The sequence below is a fragment of the Sceloporus occidentalis genome, unplaced genomic scaffold (assembly GCF_023333645.1).
Source record: "Sceloporus occidentalis isolate IW3139 unplaced genomic scaffold, rSceOcc1.0.p SCAF_3, whole genome shotgun sequence".
NCBI classification, from domain to species: domain Eukaryota; kingdom Metazoa; phylum Chordata; class Lepidosauria; order Squamata; family Phrynosomatidae; genus Sceloporus; species Sceloporus occidentalis.
Window position 1 is genome coordinate 80744772 of NW_028316983.1, and position 19664 is coordinate 80764435.

The 19664-nt window shown below is 39.5% G+C and overlaps 1 protein-coding gene across 2 annotated transcripts in view; it reads right to left on the reverse strand.

Annotated features, from left to right (window-relative positions):
* The window catches only part of GLIS1 (GLIS family zinc finger 1), a 172833-nt gene that overhangs the window by 22417 nt on the left and 130752 nt on the right, over nt 1-19664 (reverse strand). For both annotated transcript variants that reach the window (XM_089515191.1, XM_089515192.1), the window contains exon 7: nt 7165-7306. In XM_089515191.1, coding sequence (XP_089371317.1) covers nt 7165-7306 — 142 coding nt within the window. The remainder of the gene's footprint in view (nt 1-7164; nt 7307-19664) is intronic.

The window sequence follows — 19664 nt, forward strand, 5'->3', positions numbered from 1 at the left end:
AGACATGTACTAAGGGATGAAGCAATGTATTTTTATCTATATATCACGGTCTTCTAAATTTTCATTTTGCAAAAATGTACCTACAATTAGGGAAAATTAATAAAGACTTGCCTGCCAATGATGAGCCACCTAAAAAAAAGTTTAAACATTTCAACACATGCAGGGAGGGTGGGAGGGAAGGAAGGAAGGGCGGATTAGCAAGCAAAGGGTCTGGTATCTCTCCTCAGCACTAACACTAACCTATTTAGAGTTACCTGGGCCACTTACACATGAAGCAGCTCTCCATCACCATCTTCAAGCCTTGAGCCCTCCGTGCCCTCCTCCTCCTCTCCATCTCCTTCCCTGCCAATAGCCCCATGCCTCCCTTTCCTGCCTTTCCCATCACAATGCCTCTGCCTTGCTCCAAGGCTGCCTCCACTGGACTTCAAACCCTCCACTCCCCTTCTTTTCTACTGTCCAGCTAATTTCAAATCCCATCTAAACATTCTGAGGGGGATGACAGAAGCATAAACTCACAGATTTTTGGAGCTAGAAGAGGCTACAGGGGGGAGCAGAGTTATTGACTTCCATGTGCACAAGTCACTTTTTTGGCAGTGCTTTATGATCACTGCTTCTGGGGAGCAGAGATATTGACTTCCATGTGCACCAGTTTCTTTTTGGACAGTGCTTCATGATCCCCTGCTTGAGGAGCAGAGTTCTTCTCCTTCTCTTCTTCATTTATTTATAGCAATAGCAAATAAAATTCTGTACTGCTTTTCAGTACACTTAAGCACTCCCTAAGCGGTTTAAAATGTGTAAGCTAATTGCCCCCAATAAGGTGGGTACTCATTTTAGCAATCTCAGAAAGATGCCAGGCTGAGTCGACCCTTGTGACTGTGAGTGAGTGGCTGCAGGACTGGCATTTAACCACTGCATCACCAGGGCTCCTGGTCATAGACCAAAATAAAAATCCGGATATAAAATACAAACACACACACACACACAACTGCTATAATTCATAAAGCATACATTATATATCAAATTTATGACCGATTAAGTTTAATTCCCAGAGGTTAACACTAATTATAATTAAAATTACTTGCATAGTTTAAGTGTAACTAGTCTAAAAAATCCTGTTTTATCTTGTAATATTACAGTACAGTACAGTTTATTCGTGGCAACCATATACAGGTAATATTTGTCTATGGGGAATAATGGCAGAGGCACAGAACCTAGTGACCATCTCTGTAATTTGTGTATCTGAATCATCAAGTGGGGAGCAGCAGAATGCCGTCTACTTCAGCCTCAGAGTGGACTGAACTGCAACACACAACAGCCAGCCGCCAGTCTTCGTCTTGGCTCCTATCATATTGTTGCTCAGCTGCTCAGTCCACCTCCTCCCTGGAATGGAGTGGCCACATAACAGGAGCAAAGACAAAGGCTGGCTGGCTGGGCTTGTGCATTGCCATTCGCTCAGATCCAGCTACAAATTGGTAGGAAGAAGCCAGTTCCCTCTCTGGTATCTCTGAGGGAAGGTTTAGGGGGTGGTGTTATTCTTAATGGTTCAATGTTCAGATTGTTGCTGCTGTTGTTGTTTTAAATCTTGAGTTAAGTCTTAGGGGGAAGTCCATGGCAATAAAAGATATCTAAAGGGGGGTCCCTTTAAAGGGAGACATCCTTTCACTTATTTGATTTGTTTACTGGACATCTTTCCATGGAAGATGACCAGCACTTCCTCACTATGGAGATCAACGCTTTCCTGAGTTATTTACCTTTACAGGCTGATGTCATTAGGAAAATGCATTTAGCATACTGATATTTTTAAATGGTTTTGGAAAAGGAATCCCTCAATAAATCAGTATTTATAGAAGGATTTCTTTTCCATAACCAATTTTTTAAAATCTCAGTATACAAACCATTGCTGATTTTTTTTATAAATTTTACATTTATACTCATACATTGTTCCTCCTTCAGACTCAAATTCAGGCACCTATCTTCCTTCTCATGTACAAACATTAAATTTTATAATGGGTTTTACACTCAAAAAATACATTCGAGTTCTGAGAAAAGGCCATATCTTGTTGGTTAGGGTTTTTCTTTTGAGGAAAGAAAGAGGGTATTAACTCTTTTGTAAGTACAGTCGGCCCGCCCCATATCCAGACTTCCCCTACACAGACTTGAGGTAAGACAGATGGGAAGCCCCATTTAGATGAATGGCATGTGTGCCTGTGGTGTGCACTTGAGCATGCACGGAATTCACTTTATGCGGGGGGGGGGGGGAGATCCTTTGTCGAAGGGAAGGTTTTTGTCTATTTTCCACTGAAATGCTAAAGTTTCTCCAGATCTATTTGATTGTTTCCCTAATTGATTACAGGATTAGTTTTCAATGTAATAAATATGTTTTTAACAGAAAAAGTACCATAGAATCATAGAACCATTTGTTTTGCAATTAATAAGCAGGATTTTATATTGTGTCAGTTTCTTACATTCTGCCACAAGCAGCCTGTCCATTATCTGGAAAGCAGTTCACTCCTAAACAACAATAAAATCTTAAATGTTGGATTCTACATCCAGTTATGGGACCTACCTAATCTTTCCACATGTTCTTTATTTTCAATTTGTCCCTAGAGTTGTGCCATGAAACTAGGATAACAAAAAATACTATACACATGGGAACTATAATATTTTTTGCACATATGAGAGCCTTGGCTCTTCAAGGAGGGAGTGAAATCTTGGTTTTGTGGAACATGACTGACTATAAGAGACTCCAGTTGTCAACCATTTGTTTTGCTCTCCTCACATTTATATTGGCACTGAGTTCAATTCCAATTTACAGCAGTATTTCCCCCCTGAATCTGTTACTTGAAACTGGATGGCTTAAGACTTAAGGCTTGAGATTCTAAAACGCTCCATAGTCGCTATGCTTCAAAATCTAACAAACATTTAACACAAAACTGCAGAATTGAAAGTAATGTACTGATATGACTTCCCACATAAAATATTACATATAAAAGCACACATATTTTTTAAACAAAATGTTGAACACAAAATTATCTTAAAAATATAAATTATACTGTTGCTAACATTCACGTACAGGCTCAAGATTCCAGGAATGCAAATGTAGCCCATCATTTGATAAATGCCACATTATAATCAAGGAAAAGTGCAGATTTAACCCAATTTTAATATCTGAGAAAAGACTAAGGCAGATAGTCTTCCTTGCTTGAGTTACTTCACTGCACAGCCAGGCCTCCATATCTATGGATTCTGCACCCACAGATTCAAGCATCCATGGCTTGAATTTTTTTTTAAAAAAAAAGCTAAAAAGCAAACCACAAATGTGCCATTTGATATTACAGTTATCATTTTGCTATGCCATATGGACTTGAACATCCATGGATTTTTGTATCAATGTGGGGAATCAAACCAGGATACCAAGAGCATGCCTTATTTGTCTTACTGATGCGTTCTGAGATATGCCTGCTCTCTATTAGTGGCACACTGTGCCATGTATTGTCTGGGTTTTTATACTTGGGATTAGTAGATGGATATTTTGCTTTGATGATGATGGCATTCTTGACCTTTTCTATCACTTCTGTCATGAAAGGTGAACCGTTTTTTACAAACGGATCTATTTATCTAGTCAAAATGAAGCCTGTTGGAATTAGCACTGAAATATTGTGGATGGTCTTTCCAGTTCACACCAGACATATAGCTGAGTTGGCAAAAGGCTAGTATACTTAGTAGTAGTATATTACTATTGTATACCGATTAGAATATACACACATACACCACACATGCATTGCTATGATTTTACTTCTAACACATACAAGTCTTAAGGGGCAGGGTTGTTTTTCCATTTTCAAGCTGCCACAAATCAAATTTTACTATCTTCACAACTGCTGAAATTAAACAGAGCTTGTCATTATTTATAGTGAGTGCTGTAAGTAATGCTAAAATAACACTTCACTACTTGAAACTCAAAAACAAAAACAAAAAGTTTGACCATGACAAGCTCCACTTTCTATATGCCAAAGTATTTCTAAATCAAACACTTCTCCTTTAATTAATATTAATATAAATTGGTATAAAATTACTTGATCCAGCATTCTGTACACTTCACACACTTCTTTACTGAACAGAAAAAAATATTATACATCTCATATATAGCCAGGGTAAATATATTTGGTAATGAAGTCAGATTTTGTTAGAACATTTTCAAGTAAATTAAATAATTTTTTGTCAAACTATTTAAATGTCTTAGCAAACCATTTGGGAAAATGGAGCACTGCACTTGTTATTGACTTTGGCAAAGACTGATATAACAAGGGCTTTTTTTTGTTTAAAAAAGGCTTTAAATCAAAATCTTAGTCTTTCTGTCAAATGCGAGCAGACTTCTTGTGCTCTGCTGCTTGTAGTTTTTGGCTTCTTTCATGCATGATGACTCAGTTGCTACAGTTTTTGATAGCGATCATTTTAGTCCGTCCCAAAGACTTAAATCCAGGAATCCAACCTTGTCATCACATTTATTCACAGTACAGAAATTCTGTATATGTACTAAAATGTAGAGGCTGAGATAGGTGATGAATGAGGCAAAACACTGCACACTTGCCAGAAGTGTAAAGCAGCTTGCATAAAGAAGAAAAGCTACAGCGTTTATTTCATTTGGGTAATGTACTTTTTTTTAATCTGAGGGAATCCAGGTGTGCTACTGACCATGCAGCAACATTTCTATATTCAAGAAGTGAGTCCCAAATAATGTGTTAAGTCAAATTATTAGATACAAGATTACTATAAGCTCTCAAAAGGAAGGCAGCTGTAAGTGGTAATGGTATTAACCCATTTCATAACAGTCCCATTTTCAGCTCTGTCCTCTGGCACAAATTGTTCTAGTGGGAACATTCAACCGGTTCTGCAGTCTGAAGATGGCCAATACATCTGTCTGTGCCATTAAGTTTCCCTGATGCCCATGCACTCCTTCTTACTTATTTTGCCTGACTTGTCAGGATGACAGCTTCATCCCTTGATTCTTATTTCTAATCATTTCTACAACTATGTTGACCAATTTATTATGGTTGCAATCCTCATTTTGGCCCTTCTCAGAATTTCAGAGGTGTGGCCCATCCCTCCAAGCTTGGTTTTTTCCAATTATGTACTTAGTTCAAGGTGGTTAACAAATTATCAAACTGAAACCCTACCCAACTGTCAAGTCCATCTTTTTCAGAGAATGGAAAAGTTACTGTTTTGGAGTTCAGTTTCCAGAGTCTCGAAGTCATCATGGCTAGTGATCAGCTGTTTGGAGAATTCTGGGAGTTATACCTCCAAAATGTAACTTTTCCATTCTCTTTATAACAAGAGACCCATTTATACCAACAGGCCCTTCTTTGCTCTAAGAGATTTGCCAAACTGATACCTGGTGGAAAGAAGCACATGCTTGGTGTTGATTCTGGAATATTTTCAAAATCTGGAGTAGATTTTCTCTTAGCCTCATAAAGTGTTTCCACAAGACTTGCTTAGGCCACAGTAACAAGTACAACAAAATGTACTGTATACGCTTGTAGATAACATGCTACTCTGAATTATAGTGTTAGTGGGAATACATCACTAATCAGTTAAATCACCATGTAATTAAATCAGATAATCTCATTTAAAAATATTTATTTAGTACAAACCATGCCTCAGACTTCACCCTTAGTTTGTAGACACTTGCATGCTAGCTAGAACCTTGTCATTTTTTAGCTTTGATGATAGGCTGTAATCGTACACAGATTTGCTTACAAAAAAGATAGATAGGATTTACACTGCTTGCTTTGCTGGACAGTAATATATTAGCATGGTATTTTGTGGCAAGTTCTCAGAATAAATAAATAAATAAAACATCTAAGAAAAAAAGGGTTTAATGCAGTTGTGAGCAAAGCCAGTAAATATTAATTTGGTCCTGACAGCTGAAGCTTACAGAGGAACACCCAATGAAAATTTAAGTCAATGAGCTTATTTCATTCCAAACAATGGATAAACCAATGAGGTCTGAATTCCCTTCTGCTCTCTGGCAAGCAAAACCTCTAGAGCAAACTCTTTCTTCTTTTTAGGAAATCTATGGATTGGCCATTCTGCAAAGGTTTCTTTGGTTTATAGATCATTGTTTGAGCAACAGATTGGAGACAAAAAATAACTGAAAATACTGGAGCAGTCCCAAGGACAACAGTTGTTATCTCATTTATCTCAACTGCACATAGCATCTCCCAGTTTTCATTTATTATTGTAAATAAAAGGATCTGTATTACTGCAATATAAGAGTAAGTAGAATACAAGTTAATTGGTTTGTGGTGCTGTCTTATCCGAAATGTGTTCATGGATGATTCTAGAATGATATATCTAAGAGCTAGAAGAATTAATCTGAATCACAAGTAATTATCTCCACCTTTTCTTTGCCTTTAAGGTCTAGTCATCATTGGAAACTAGAATCTTAAACTCTTCTTCTAAGTTTTGGGTAATGGACCGTCACCTTTGAACTCACAAGAATTCAGCTTACTCTAGTTTGTGTCCTAGTTTATACCATACAGTGCTCCAAAACATCATGGTAGGACATGTAAAAAGGAGAAAATAAAGCCATGCAGTTCCTGAGATGCTTTTATGTATTTACCACTGCTGAACAGATGGGGAGATGTAATAAAGAATGTCTCTTGTTGAGAAGAGAACATGGTAGGACCTTCCCTGTGAAGACCTGGAGGAGGATAGGATTTTATGGTTCCTGGAAGGCACTGAGGCAAGTAATATCTCCACCATTCAAGAGATACTGAATTCATGTTTCCTAGTAGCATATTCTCATAGATCCACATGAGATTTGGGGGCATGACAACACCATCATGGCCCCACTATTCTGACTGATAAGCTTTTGGAAGGGAGTTCAAAAAGAATTGCTGCTTTGCTCTTATTTTTCTATCTGTGTAGCTTTTAGGAGATGCTCAAAATTATGTTAAATAATCTTTCCTCTCCTAATGTTTCCATAACCCGCCCATCTTCATGTGTATCAATCAATTCATGAACATACTTCCTTACAGTCGCCAATGGAACACACATTTGTAGCTGGGGAAGCCCAGAAATCAGAATGAGTTTGGTTGGGGGATGGGTGAGTTGGAAAGGTTTGGCAACATCCTGCATAGTTTTCATAGTTTTAATACATACCGTTCTCTGTTATTTTCTATGGGTGATAAGTGAGGATGTGCACTGGTACACTCAAGCATATGTTGCCTTGAAGGTACATCATGAGATGATGGCAGGACACTGGGTGATGGCCCATTGTTAGTGCTGGATCCAGTGTACATTCCTAAAAAGAAAAGAGAACCCATGAAAAAGACCTAGCCTTGAAACATGCAGACCCTTTAATCTTTTCTAGATATTTCAGACCAGATGTTAGGGGTTAGATTCCTCCTATCTTTTCATTCTTTCTGCAATAACTACTTTCCTGGATAATGCTAGAAAGAGTTGCCTTATAATGGATCCATGGTATTGGCAACAAAATGTGGCAGTCTATAGAGTGCTCTTGTCTTCATAATAGTCCACACCATCCTTTGTTCCTTCTAGTGCCCTCTCCTCTAGTCAGTCAGTATTCCATGGAACTAAGCATGCTGAGTTGCACCCCTCTTTAGTACTTACATACTTTATTACTGTACAAGGAAAACTTTCCATTCAAAAATGTAAAACCAAAATGAAGAACTTAAGGAAAGTCCTGCTGGATGAGACCAACAGCTTTTTGGAGTAGCATTCTGTTGACAAAGAATGGCCAGCCAGAAGTCTATGAGAAGCCCATATACAGGGCATGAGCACAGCAGCATCCTTGCACACCAATTGGTATTTAAAGACATCATATCTCTGATACTAGATGGAGTATATAGCCATTGTTACTACTACCTATCAGAACAGGCTTATCCTTTATGAATTTGCCTAATCCCCTTTTAAAGTTACCTGCATAGGTGACTATCACTACATACGGTGGAAGAAATTCCAAGAAAGGCAGGAAGAAGGGGGCAATCCTGTGAGCAAATCAGTGTCCAGGCAGACAGACAGACAGACAGACAGACAGACAGACAGACAGACAGACAGATGGGTAATTTCAAGTAAAAAAGGTTGTGGGCAGCTACCCTCATTCCACAATAGTATGAAAGATAGCAAATCTATATATTTAAGTGTTCTTGGGTGCTATCCAAGTCTTACCATAAGACACATTCTTTCAACTCCTTCCCATATCTGATTATTCTCTCAGGGCCCTTTGATGCTGCACAATAGTGCTATCATATCTAATTGCCATGGTCCCATCCTATGAAATCCTGGGATCTGTAGTTTAAGGAAGGGCCTTTAGCATTTCCAGTGAAAGAGCTCTATTGCCTCACCAAGAGCCTGTACAGACAGCCCAAAATAAAGCTGCTATGGGTCACTTTGAAGGTATCCTGTTTAAATGATGCATGTGTCCTAAGAGGCCAGAAGCAGCGCCAAAGCCGTGCTCCAGTCCTAAGGACTGGAGCACAGCTTTGGAGCAGCTTCTGGCCTCTTAAGATGTATGTATCATTTAAACAGCATACCTCCCAAGTGACCCAAAGAAGCGTTATTCTGGCCTGTCTGTATGGGCCCCAAACTACCAACCCCAGAATTCCACAGGAGACAGCCATGGAAGTTAAAGTGGAATCATAATGCTACAATTATGTTGTGTGAAAGGGCCTTAAGCAAGATAAATTACATACCTAGTAGAGAAACACGCCGAGAAATAAGTCTACACGGAAGGCTGAGAGGAAGAAATGGAACAGAGTTGGATGCCTCTATTGTGCAATGGGGGAGATATTTTTATAGATGTTTAGCCCCATTAATATATTTTCCTGTAAATGTATATCCAACCAGTTTTAGAATATTGTCGCAGTAAGATGACAATAGCTATTTCTGTACTTTCCCCCCTCATCCACTGAAAGAATATGGGCCCAGTAATTCACATCTTTTTTAACAGGACGACCTGACGTCATTCCAGATTTGTAAAATCAGAACCACTGGCTTTCTTTCATACTGGGAATCTCATGAAATTTCATGAGATCTTTTAGTCCTAGCTTGATACTATCTATGACTTTACTTTCACATTAACTTTAGTGAATTTGGAACAGGCTGAGGTACTTGCACTTAAACATATCTCCAGATATCTGTATTTTTACAAGAAGTGTTCAAAACCACAAAACCTATCTTGTGTTATGTGAAAGCCACTCTGGGGAATATATGACAGCCTATTAGTAACAGTTGGAAAAATATTGTACTGTCACTTGTCCTCTGCAGACAGTATCACTGTATTTCATGTATATATCAGACAGCTGTGTGGTTCCACAGTGTTTCCTTTTGGCATGACTTTAGTTGCTAAATCTATGATAGCAGCATCTAGGTGACATTTTAAAAAGATGCAATGAATTATTGCTAGACATTATATAGCTGCTACTTTATTTGACACAGACTGCGCTAATTACAAATTTAGCATGAAGAAAAAGAAAAGAAAAATCCAAGGCCTAAATCCAGTCGTTAATCCCAAGTAGATACATCTTCTTGAACGTTCAGGACTTGCTCTGCATGAACAATGCAGGTGTGTGTGTGTAGGAAATGGCATATCAGCAGGATTTACAAAAGTGCTGATATACCACTTAGCAACTGAATCAAAGGGGCTGATTTTAGTTTGGACTACCATAGGGGAAGGGGGGGGCAACTTTCAAGGAGTAGAGGCCATTTTCATCACTCTTGAATCCCCAGTGAACCATATTGCCACATCAAACCAAACATGACATGACATCCAGTTTCATTGTTGCACTTTTGGGGGGAAGGCTTTCTCTGGGCTTAAGGGGAGCAAAAATACAGCATTTTGAAACAGTTTTGGGTGTTTTATGATAGTTTGGGGATGATAATCATTCAGTTGTTGTTTTTACAGAGCGGGGTCTAGAGGCCACATGTCTCTGTTTTGACATGTTCTGTTCACATTAATAGAATTACAACATTTGCCCACATCAGTTTGTTCCTATAGCTGATTTTTATATTTTGGGATGAGTGGAAGACCCATCACCAACAGAACATATCAGCTCTTCATAGAATCATACTTGGAAGAGACCCCAAGGGTCCGCCAGTCCAATTCCGTGCCATGCAGAAAGACACAAACAAAGCACTCTTGACAGATGGTCATCCAGACTCTGTTTAAAACACTCCTAAGGAGCCTTCACCACACATTGAGGCAGTATATTCTATGTCTCGGATGGGGGTGGGAGGTAAGCAGTGGATGGCCCAGGAAACCTGCCCTTCCCAGACTATTTTGCCTCCATCCCAATTCTTATTTTGATACAGGCTTGCTAATGAATTAGGTTCTAAGCCATAGAAAGTTTGAGAACCACATCAGTGGTACTGCTCTCATACTTGTTGAAGAACTTAGAAGTTAGTTAAAATTGGTTCCTTTTCTTTTTGTAAGGAAAGGCACAATGCTTTGCAAATCAATGCAGTTCTCATCAGTTTAATTGCAGTTAAACTTTTGATACCTCTGACAAATCACCAGGTTTCCCTCTCATGATCTAAACTGTAAGACATTAAAGCCAAGTGAGAAACTACTGTCTAATTTTAATAATAAACTCTTTTGCCTTGATGCAGCAGGGTGGTCTGTACACAGAAACAAATGTCTACATGTAAATCACTTTGCAAATGAGCGGTATCTGCAGCTATATAATTCATCTCCTAGATCAATGATTTGTGGGTCCTGAACTATACTTCAGGATTGCATAGAGCCATTTTTGTTTTTTCCTCTGTACAGCAATATGGACTATGTTATTTGTGAGATGTTAGTCATGAAAGGTTCACCTTAGGGTTGCCATAGGTTGGACATTACTTGAAGGCACACAACAACCACAACATTAGTGGAATGAACTGTTTTGCCTTATTATAATTATTACTATTATTATTAATATTATTTTTTGTATTCCTCCCTGTTCAGGGACACACGGCGGCTATGTTTTTAATTGCATCCTGTTTATACTTTTCATGTATAAGTTACTGGGTGGAAAAAGTGACTTGCTTTGAAAAATTGTATTTGCAGGATAAAATCTTTTTATAATTTTGAGTATGACGTTAATGTAGCACACCAAAGAATTCCACAAAAAATCAGTATGTGTTTTATTGGCTACAACAAAACATTTGATTGTATAGATCATGAAAAGCTGTGAAATACACTTAAACACATAGGAGTGCTACTATATTTGATAGTACTGAGGAGAAATCTGTACCAAGGAGAAGCAGAGTACAGTGCTCCCTTCCCTTACGCGGGGATCTGTTCCGGAACCCCCCGCCCCGGCGTAAGGGGTAAATCGCGTCTGCTCGTGCCCCACTGAAAATAAAGGGGCGCACATGTGCCGCCATGCACCATTCATTAGATTTTCCCATGGCTTCAGTGTATGCTAAAAGACGCGGAAGTGTAGTCCACGTATGGCACAGGCTCACTGTAGTTCCCAATAGGCAAATGGGGGGGGGGGGGGGGGCAAGGCTGCATCCTACCACCCTACTTGTTCAACTTATATACAGAAAATATCTTAAGAAAAGTAGAGCTAGAATCCGAAGAAAAGAGGAGTGAGGAGGAGGAGGAGTGAAAGTAAGAGGAAGGATATCAACAACCTTTTGTTGCATGGATGATACCATAATAATGGTGTAAGACATCACAGATTTGGAAGATAAAAGTGCAAAGGCAGTATTAGAGGGGAGCCTGATGCATACAGCAATGGCAGGGAGGGGCCCAACATTTGATGAACCCCAATGGATGAGGCCAGGGGCCCCAGCGGGTGGTGCATGGCACCATGATGCCACATGAGGGGCAGGGGCAGAGGCATCTTAAGGTCGGCCCGACCCCCTGTGAGTGCTCTTGGGGGCATCCCCTTGTGGTGTAAGTAGAGCTCTGGCACAACCTTGGTTGGGCTCCCACAGCCAGGAGGTGGAGAAGTTGACCCTTGAGGCGGACCTGTGGTTTTGCCCCCACTTCTCAAGTTATATGGTTTGGGTGGGGGAGCCTGGGTTTGCCTTCCACCAGAGGTCTGGCCAGGGGGCAATCCAGTCAAATGGACTTCCCAACGGGGGCAGGTGTTTCGCCCAAGGGAACGCTGGGAAGGTAGTCAGGGAATGACACCTGGCCCCAGCTGATCCCACATTAGGTCGCTCCCCCCTTTTGGTTTTTCAGGATTTGATAAATGTCATTAATTAGGTCAGTAAAGTGGCCCTTGATTAACCCAACTTCCTTGCCTGGTCTCATTATTCCATGGTGGTTCATCAAATGCTGAACATAAAGAAAACAAAAAATATGACTACAGAAGAGATACATTCAATCTAGACAATGAGGAAATGGAAATAGTTAAAGAATTCCCATACTTAAGATCAAATATTGATCACAATGATGACTGCAGTCAAGAAATAAGGAGATTGGAAATGGGAAGGGCAGCTACAAAAGAACTAGAAAAGATCCAGCAAGTCTGACTGAAATCTGCAGGCATGATGTTGCTATATTCTGCATTCAATCTGTGCAGAAATTCATGTCTCATTCACATCTCAGAAGAGCTAAGATTTTTCCTCATAAGGTTCCAGTCTGCCCTAAGAGTGATGAACAAGCTTCTCAAAATGTTACACAACTCCACTGCACATTGAGGCTTTTGTTGCTGCTGCTTACATCTTCTCATCACTAACTGATCTTCAAAATACAGCCATTTTAGAGAATTAAATGACTGCCAGCTTTCTGAGAAAAAGTCCTTATGTTGTATTCTGCGCAAGCTACTATTTGTCTGTCCTCAGGAAGATCACTGTAATGCAGTTTGAGATTTTTGTCTCCTTGGGTGAAAATCAGTTGTTTCAGACCCCATTGTATACACAAATGAGAAACGATTATCAATGTGCTGTACATAAGCAATAGAAATCCTGTTCTTCTGCTATGCATCACAGCTTAGGAGTGGGTGCCTTGGGGTTCTTAACACATTAAGCACTTCAGCTTACAAATACATGTCATCCATCAAAATCTAAATGGTTTAACCTTTAGCACTAACATCTGTTACTAAACTAGCATCACGGACCATCTGGGATAAAGGCTTTTTAGGGCTTTGCCAAATAACTGGGGGGAAATGGTGGGGGAAATTTGGAATGGGGGAGACTATTCCAGAAAATACAGAGATAGAGGAAATAGAAACAAAAGACTTCTACATTATGCTACCTTGCCTAGGAGTTCCTGAACCATCCATCTCACAACAGGAGTCATTATGGCCCATGGATTGTTAGACACTGAGGTGAGGGAGTAATACCTTTTTGGACACATCCCAAACTGAAGTAAGTCATTTGAAAGAGATTTGGACCTCATCTGAAGTAATGTGGGCCTTTCCAAAAGTGGTTCAAAACTAATTGGCTTTTTTTAAAGTTTCAGATCATTTTGCAAAAGGCAGATGTTCAGATAAAAAATGATACCATCACCATGAACTCTCCATAAAAACAGGATGCCAGGTAGTGGGGAAGTAGAAGAAGGGATGTCACTCAGTGACTAATAGCTCTAGCATCTCTGCATGAATTCAACCTGAAATTGCAGAGTACTGGTGCTCTCTAAGTGCTTTATTGTTGTGTCAAGTACTTCTCCACAATGTCCAAAATCCACAAAAAAGTGATACTTTTATTGGCTAACCAAAATGCATATATTACATCATGCAAGCTTTTGAAGCTCCACCAGCTTTTTCATCAGGCAAAAGATGTTTAAAAACTCATATAGGAGGAGAAAAGTAACAATGGTAGAATCACAGGCCTACATTTTGTATCAGATGTTGTTTCTGTTGTAGTTCAGTTGTTCTGGAGGGATCTCAATGGAGACAAAGGCCACTCCTCTTCTTGGCCATGTGAAGGCAAAGGGCAACAGAAGATAAGTAATAAAATTAATGGAGTTGAAATTTTGTTACCTGTGAATTTTGGTTGGCCAATAAAGGTATAATACAGAAGAAAAAACACAGCAAGTGCCCCCAAAATAGGAGCATACATTTTAAACACATTTTTACACTTTATACTACATTACATTGTACAAGCACTACAGTATGCACATTCTTTTAAAAAAATACTCTCAATATAGTGTCACCCATTTTCTCAACAGAGTTTCATTATCAAGGATATTTTCCTCTGACTTTCTGCTAATTTTTAGCAGAACACCAACAATAAAAAATCAACCCTAAATCTCTTTTTCATACACCATAACTCACTGATCCCTGCCCTGTGATTCCAAAAATTTGCAGCTACTTCTCTACATGTCAGCATTTTCATACAAACTACCTATAAAACCAAATGTGTGTGTATGTGAATCCTTCCCAACTTGCATAAAACTCCTACACCTATCTGTCTAAAATTTAATGAGCTTTATCCACTCAGAAGGGGACTGTATGCCTCTATGTATAAACAAGTTGTGAAAAGGTTATTAGAAGCATTCTTCATAAAGCCACTGTTCCCAGGACAAGCCCCCTAAATTGATTTGACAATTAGGAGATATCATTCATTTAGAAATGTCTACTTTTGCAAGAAAGAGCAAATTTCACCCAATTCTATCAAAAAGTAAACAAATAAAAGCTTTTGGGGAATGATTAACAATTCGATTAATTATATAATGGGCACAAAGCTAATTTTAAAACCGGAATTATATTTATTAGGGATATTGGATGAGGAAATTAAAAAAGAGGACGAAAAGGAAATATTTTATATGATCTCCCTGGCAAGGGTTTGTTTCGCTCAAAGATGGAAGAACGAGTTAATCCCATCTATTGAAGATTGATTATTAAAATTATACGAGGGTATGGGCATGGATATCTTGACTCAAGCCTTGAGGAATGAGTATGAAAACAAGTCGTTGGACAGTTGGAAAAAAGTAATAGTTTTCTTTGAAAAAGAATGGGGCAAAATCGCAACATATAATCTAAAATAGATTAGTCCCAGTCCAGGACTGGGACTCAGAGCGGCTTCACAGCAATTAAAAAACAAACAAACAAACAAAAAGTACAATTAAAACATTTAAAAAATAAATAGATAAATGACATGCATTAAACAGAATGATTAAACTAGTCCAACATTCCTGCCTGTTCTTATAGTGATTCCTTAAATGCCTGTTTGAACAGGTAGGTCTTGTATGGGCTCTGTAATCGGCGCCTGTTAACAGCCTGGCAGCAGCTCTTTGAACCAGCTGAATTTTCCAAACACTTTTCAAAGGCAGTCCTATGTAGAGCCCATTACAGTAGTCCAAACGGGATGTAACCAAGGCATGTACCACCGTGGCCAGATCTGGCTTCTCAAGGAACAGGCGCAGTTGATGCACAAGTTTTAAATGTGCGAAAGCACTCCTGGTCAGCAGAGACATGGGCCTCCAAGTTTAAAGCTGAGTCCAAGATTACCCCCAAACTGCGAACCTGTGTCTTCAGGGGGAGTGTGACCCCATCTAACACAGGCTGGATCCCTATTCCCTGATCTGCCTTCCGACTGACCAGGAGCACCTCTGTCTTGTCTGGATTAAGTTTCAACTTGTTTGCTCTCATCCAGTCCATTACTGAAGACAGGGATATATAAGCCTAAAGTGTATTCTCTTTTAAGCAACTAACTTTAGTAGAGGAACAGTAATGGATAGCCAAATTCTAACATTAAGGTTTTGACTGGTAGGAAGGAAGTCAATTTGTTGGTGTTGTTAAATTGTTAAATGTTGGTTTAGTATAATGTGTTAGGTGATAGGTGTAGGATAGAAGATGGGGGTGGGTTTTGGGTTTTGTTGTTTTTTGTTTGTTTGCTGTTTTGTTTGTTCTGCATTCTATGTAAGCATTTGCATTACTTGTTTATTGGTTTAGCGTATATGGCTTATGATTTTCTATTATATGTATGAACTATCATTTATGGATGTATGTCTTCAATGTCTGTTTTATACAATAAACATTTTATATTTAAAAAAAGTAAACAAATAACAATTTAAAAAATGGCTGTTTATCCAGTCAATGGTGACACAAGAGGTTTTGGATTCTTTGAAAGAAAAGTCTCTTTTAGATCCATAGTAAAATGAATTGTGTCCCAAGGTGTTCATAGCAAAGTGACCTGTCATCTGCTGTGTTTTCCCAACACTGGGAAATGTTAGAATCCCTCCTATTAAACTTGGATCTGCTAGAACGAGTGGCATATACAATTGGAATGAAAGTTAACTGGCAGGATCTGAGAAATTTCAATCTAAACTCACATCTTGAAAATCAAGATGGCATCAGACAGAGCTGTTAGGTACATTCTATATACAGAAGCCTCCCCCAACCACCTGCCCTCCAGATCGTTTTGGATACCCCTTTCCACTGTCTCTGAACATTTGACATACAGGCTGGAACTGATGGGTGCTGTAGTTCAAAACATCTGGAGGGTGTCAAGTGTGGGGAGGCAAGCATAAAGCAATTGCCATAATGAAAAAGAAATTGAGGCTGTTGCCTTTCCTCCTCTGCTTGTTGGTTTCCCAGAAGCTTCAATGGCTGGTCATTGACTTGACACTCACCCATTTTTATCCTGCAGGGCTCATGTTACGTTTTTAAAGCGTTTTCATAAACACTTGAGGTTTCAGTGACGCAATTCCAAAGTACAACTACATGAATAACTTCAACAACACAGAATTGTAAGGTCCATGTATTATGATTACAGAGAGTCCCCCCCCCCCCCCCCCCGCACCGATATTCTTTGATTATGGCTGAAGCACTGGCTAGCTCTGAAGTTTAGCACAAGGGACAGGAGACTTGAAAAATGATTCATCTCTCTGTGTTAGTTTTCATCCTTGACATATTTAACACATGCTGTTGCCTTAGTTTGGGGGAAAGGTTCTTGGTAATCCAAGTAATCCCAATGGCACAGCACTCTGTACCTTAACGCTGTGGTTTCTTTGAGAAAACAACCCAGCATAAACAAGTATTTTCAAGTGGAATAAAGGGAAGCATTATACAGAATATCTGACTGCACATTATTTTTGAAGCCTGTACACTGCACAGCAGTTTTGGTCCACAAAAAAATTACTAAAGTAACCTTCCAAATGGAATTCTACCACTGCTTGAGACCTACCTGTTGGTTCTAATAACTAAGTTGGGAAAATAACATATTTAGCACTTTATGTTCTATCTTATATATCTGCTGCTGGTCTGGCATCCCACCCATAATCTTCCTGTATCTATCCACAAGGTTCTGGCTAATTACTTATGAATGATTAGCTTTGTATAGTTGAATCATTTTACTTAACCCCTTAATCCTTTCCCTTAAATAAATCAACCCTAAGCACATGTAACTCCATTTGTATATAGCCATTCTTGCCCGTTTCCTCTGTTGCTCCTTTTTTCCTCCCCATTCCTCTCTGTTATCTATCCTTCTGTAGCCATTTAACTGTAACCTCTTGGGGACAGGAATCCCTCTCCGGTAGCCTATGCCTCTGAAAAGTGCTACTGTACAAATAATCATAACAATAAAGATAATGATGATTTGAGACAAGAAACTCTGCCTGTATATCATGCAAGAGGGAAAGAAAACAAGACACTATCTTATTTTATAATGAGGCCCTAAAAGATGCATATCAAAGTGATTTAATAATGCCGATATTGTTTAATAAAAACCACCAGGGTGATGCATCTCAAAACAAATTTAACTAACATGGAAAGTGATGAAAACAAAGCAATAGAATTTGTTCAGAATGAATGAATTAGACAGACACCTCAGCAACAATGATAGCATTTTCATTTTGTGCAGGTCCATCACACTCCCCATGTTTTTACAGCCTATTCATGTATTACCCCTCTCCCTGATAATAACTGATGGGGAGAAGGACCATAACTATCCTGTCCTATGTGGGCACTCTACCTAAAGGAGCAGGTGCATAGCTTGGGAGTACTCTTGTATCCATCTTTTGTTACTAGGAACTCAAGTGGAATTTATGATTCTCTGCTTTATCACACTAGGGGTCAAACAGGATTTAAACGAGAGTTAAACTAGAGAAAACCAAGAAATGTCATGTGATAAACATCAGGCATTTCCTGGTTTTCTTTAGTTTAACTCTCATTTAAATCCTGTTTGCCCCCTAGTGTGACAAAGCAGTCTGAGGGGTCATTCCCACTATGAAAAGCTTGAAATCCTGATTTGAGCTATATGCCCCTAGTTCCCACTGGAAATCGATCCCAATCCTCATTTGATCAATTCCAGTGGGAGAAATACGGAGCAAATGCAAAAAGCCTGGGTTTTTTTGGTAGTACTTTTTTTGAGGTTTTCTCCCAAAGAACTGATTCAGATGCATGTCCCATGAATGGGAACGCCAGATCAAAATTGATTCTTTCAGAGGGCAGGGACAAATGGCAGAAGGGTGTGTGTGTCCCATCCCTCCCCAGAGATGTCAGTGCTGCCTTCTTGAGTTATTTCTTTTCTCCAAAAGAGAATAAATTGAAAAATCAATAGATTGGTCAAGCAACGACTTGCACAGCCAACTAGTTGCCATTCTATCAATTTTGTGATTAATTTTTATTAAAAAAGTGTTCCCTGTCCTCCTCCTCCCCCTGGGTCCCCCAGCCTTTTCTCCATACTCCTCTCCACTCCCTCCCCCAGCCCCAGCCTTCTTGCCCCTCTTCCTTTTCCTGCAGAGTCCTCTGTTTGCCTTTCCCTCCCAGAACCTTTCCCCTCCCTCTCTTCCTTCTCCTGCAGGGTCCCTGATCCTTCCTCCTTCATCCTTCTACTGCCTCCTTCTTCCTCTTCCCCCCTCACACTCTCTCAGCCTCAGGTCACACTCTCTCAGCCTCCCCCCAATTTCCAAGACAGACTATCCAGGCTGCCTCTTATGTCAGATGACTGACAGGGGATTCTGAAGTGGAGTTGCCAGTGAGATAGACAATCATGGCAAAAAAAAAAAAAAAAAGCGACCACACTGGGGTAAGGAAAAAAACCCTTTTAATAGTGAGAACTAGGGATCTTTTTGAATTGCTTTCTAAAATGGAGCAAAGGAAAATCAAGAAGCAATTCAAACTGCCAGTGGGAATGATCCCTTATTGTTTGGGGCTAGCTTTGACTGGTCCACCAGCTGCAGCCTTTTCTGGACACAAAGAACTTAGCTGCACTAGCCCATACACTAGTAACTTCCTTATTAGATTACTGCAACATGCTCTATATGGGGCTGCCCTTGAAGACAACCGAGGAGCTGCAGCTAGGGAAAAATACAGACTGTTGACTAGAACTTCATATAAAAACAAGATAACACTTGTTTTAAAGGAATTGCACTGGTTGCCAATACACTTCCAGTCTGAATTCATGGTGATGGTAATGAAATTTAAATATTTAAACAGATGTGGACCTCAGTACTTGATACTTCTCCAAATATATAGCTGCCCAAGTTTAAGTATGTTAGAGGTGCCCTCCTCTGTGCCACATCATTTAGGGCAATATGCCAGGGGAGGACACAGAAGAGGGCCTTCTTTGCTGTGACACTTCCGTTATTGAACACCCTCCCCTTGGAGTAGTACCAACATTGCTGCTGTTCAGATGCCATGTGAAACATGGTTATTTACTAAAGCTTTTTGGGCCTAATTGGGCTTATAAAAACCCTTGCATGGACATGGTTTTGAACTTTTAAAAACTATTTTTAGCCGTTTCAATCTTTCTTT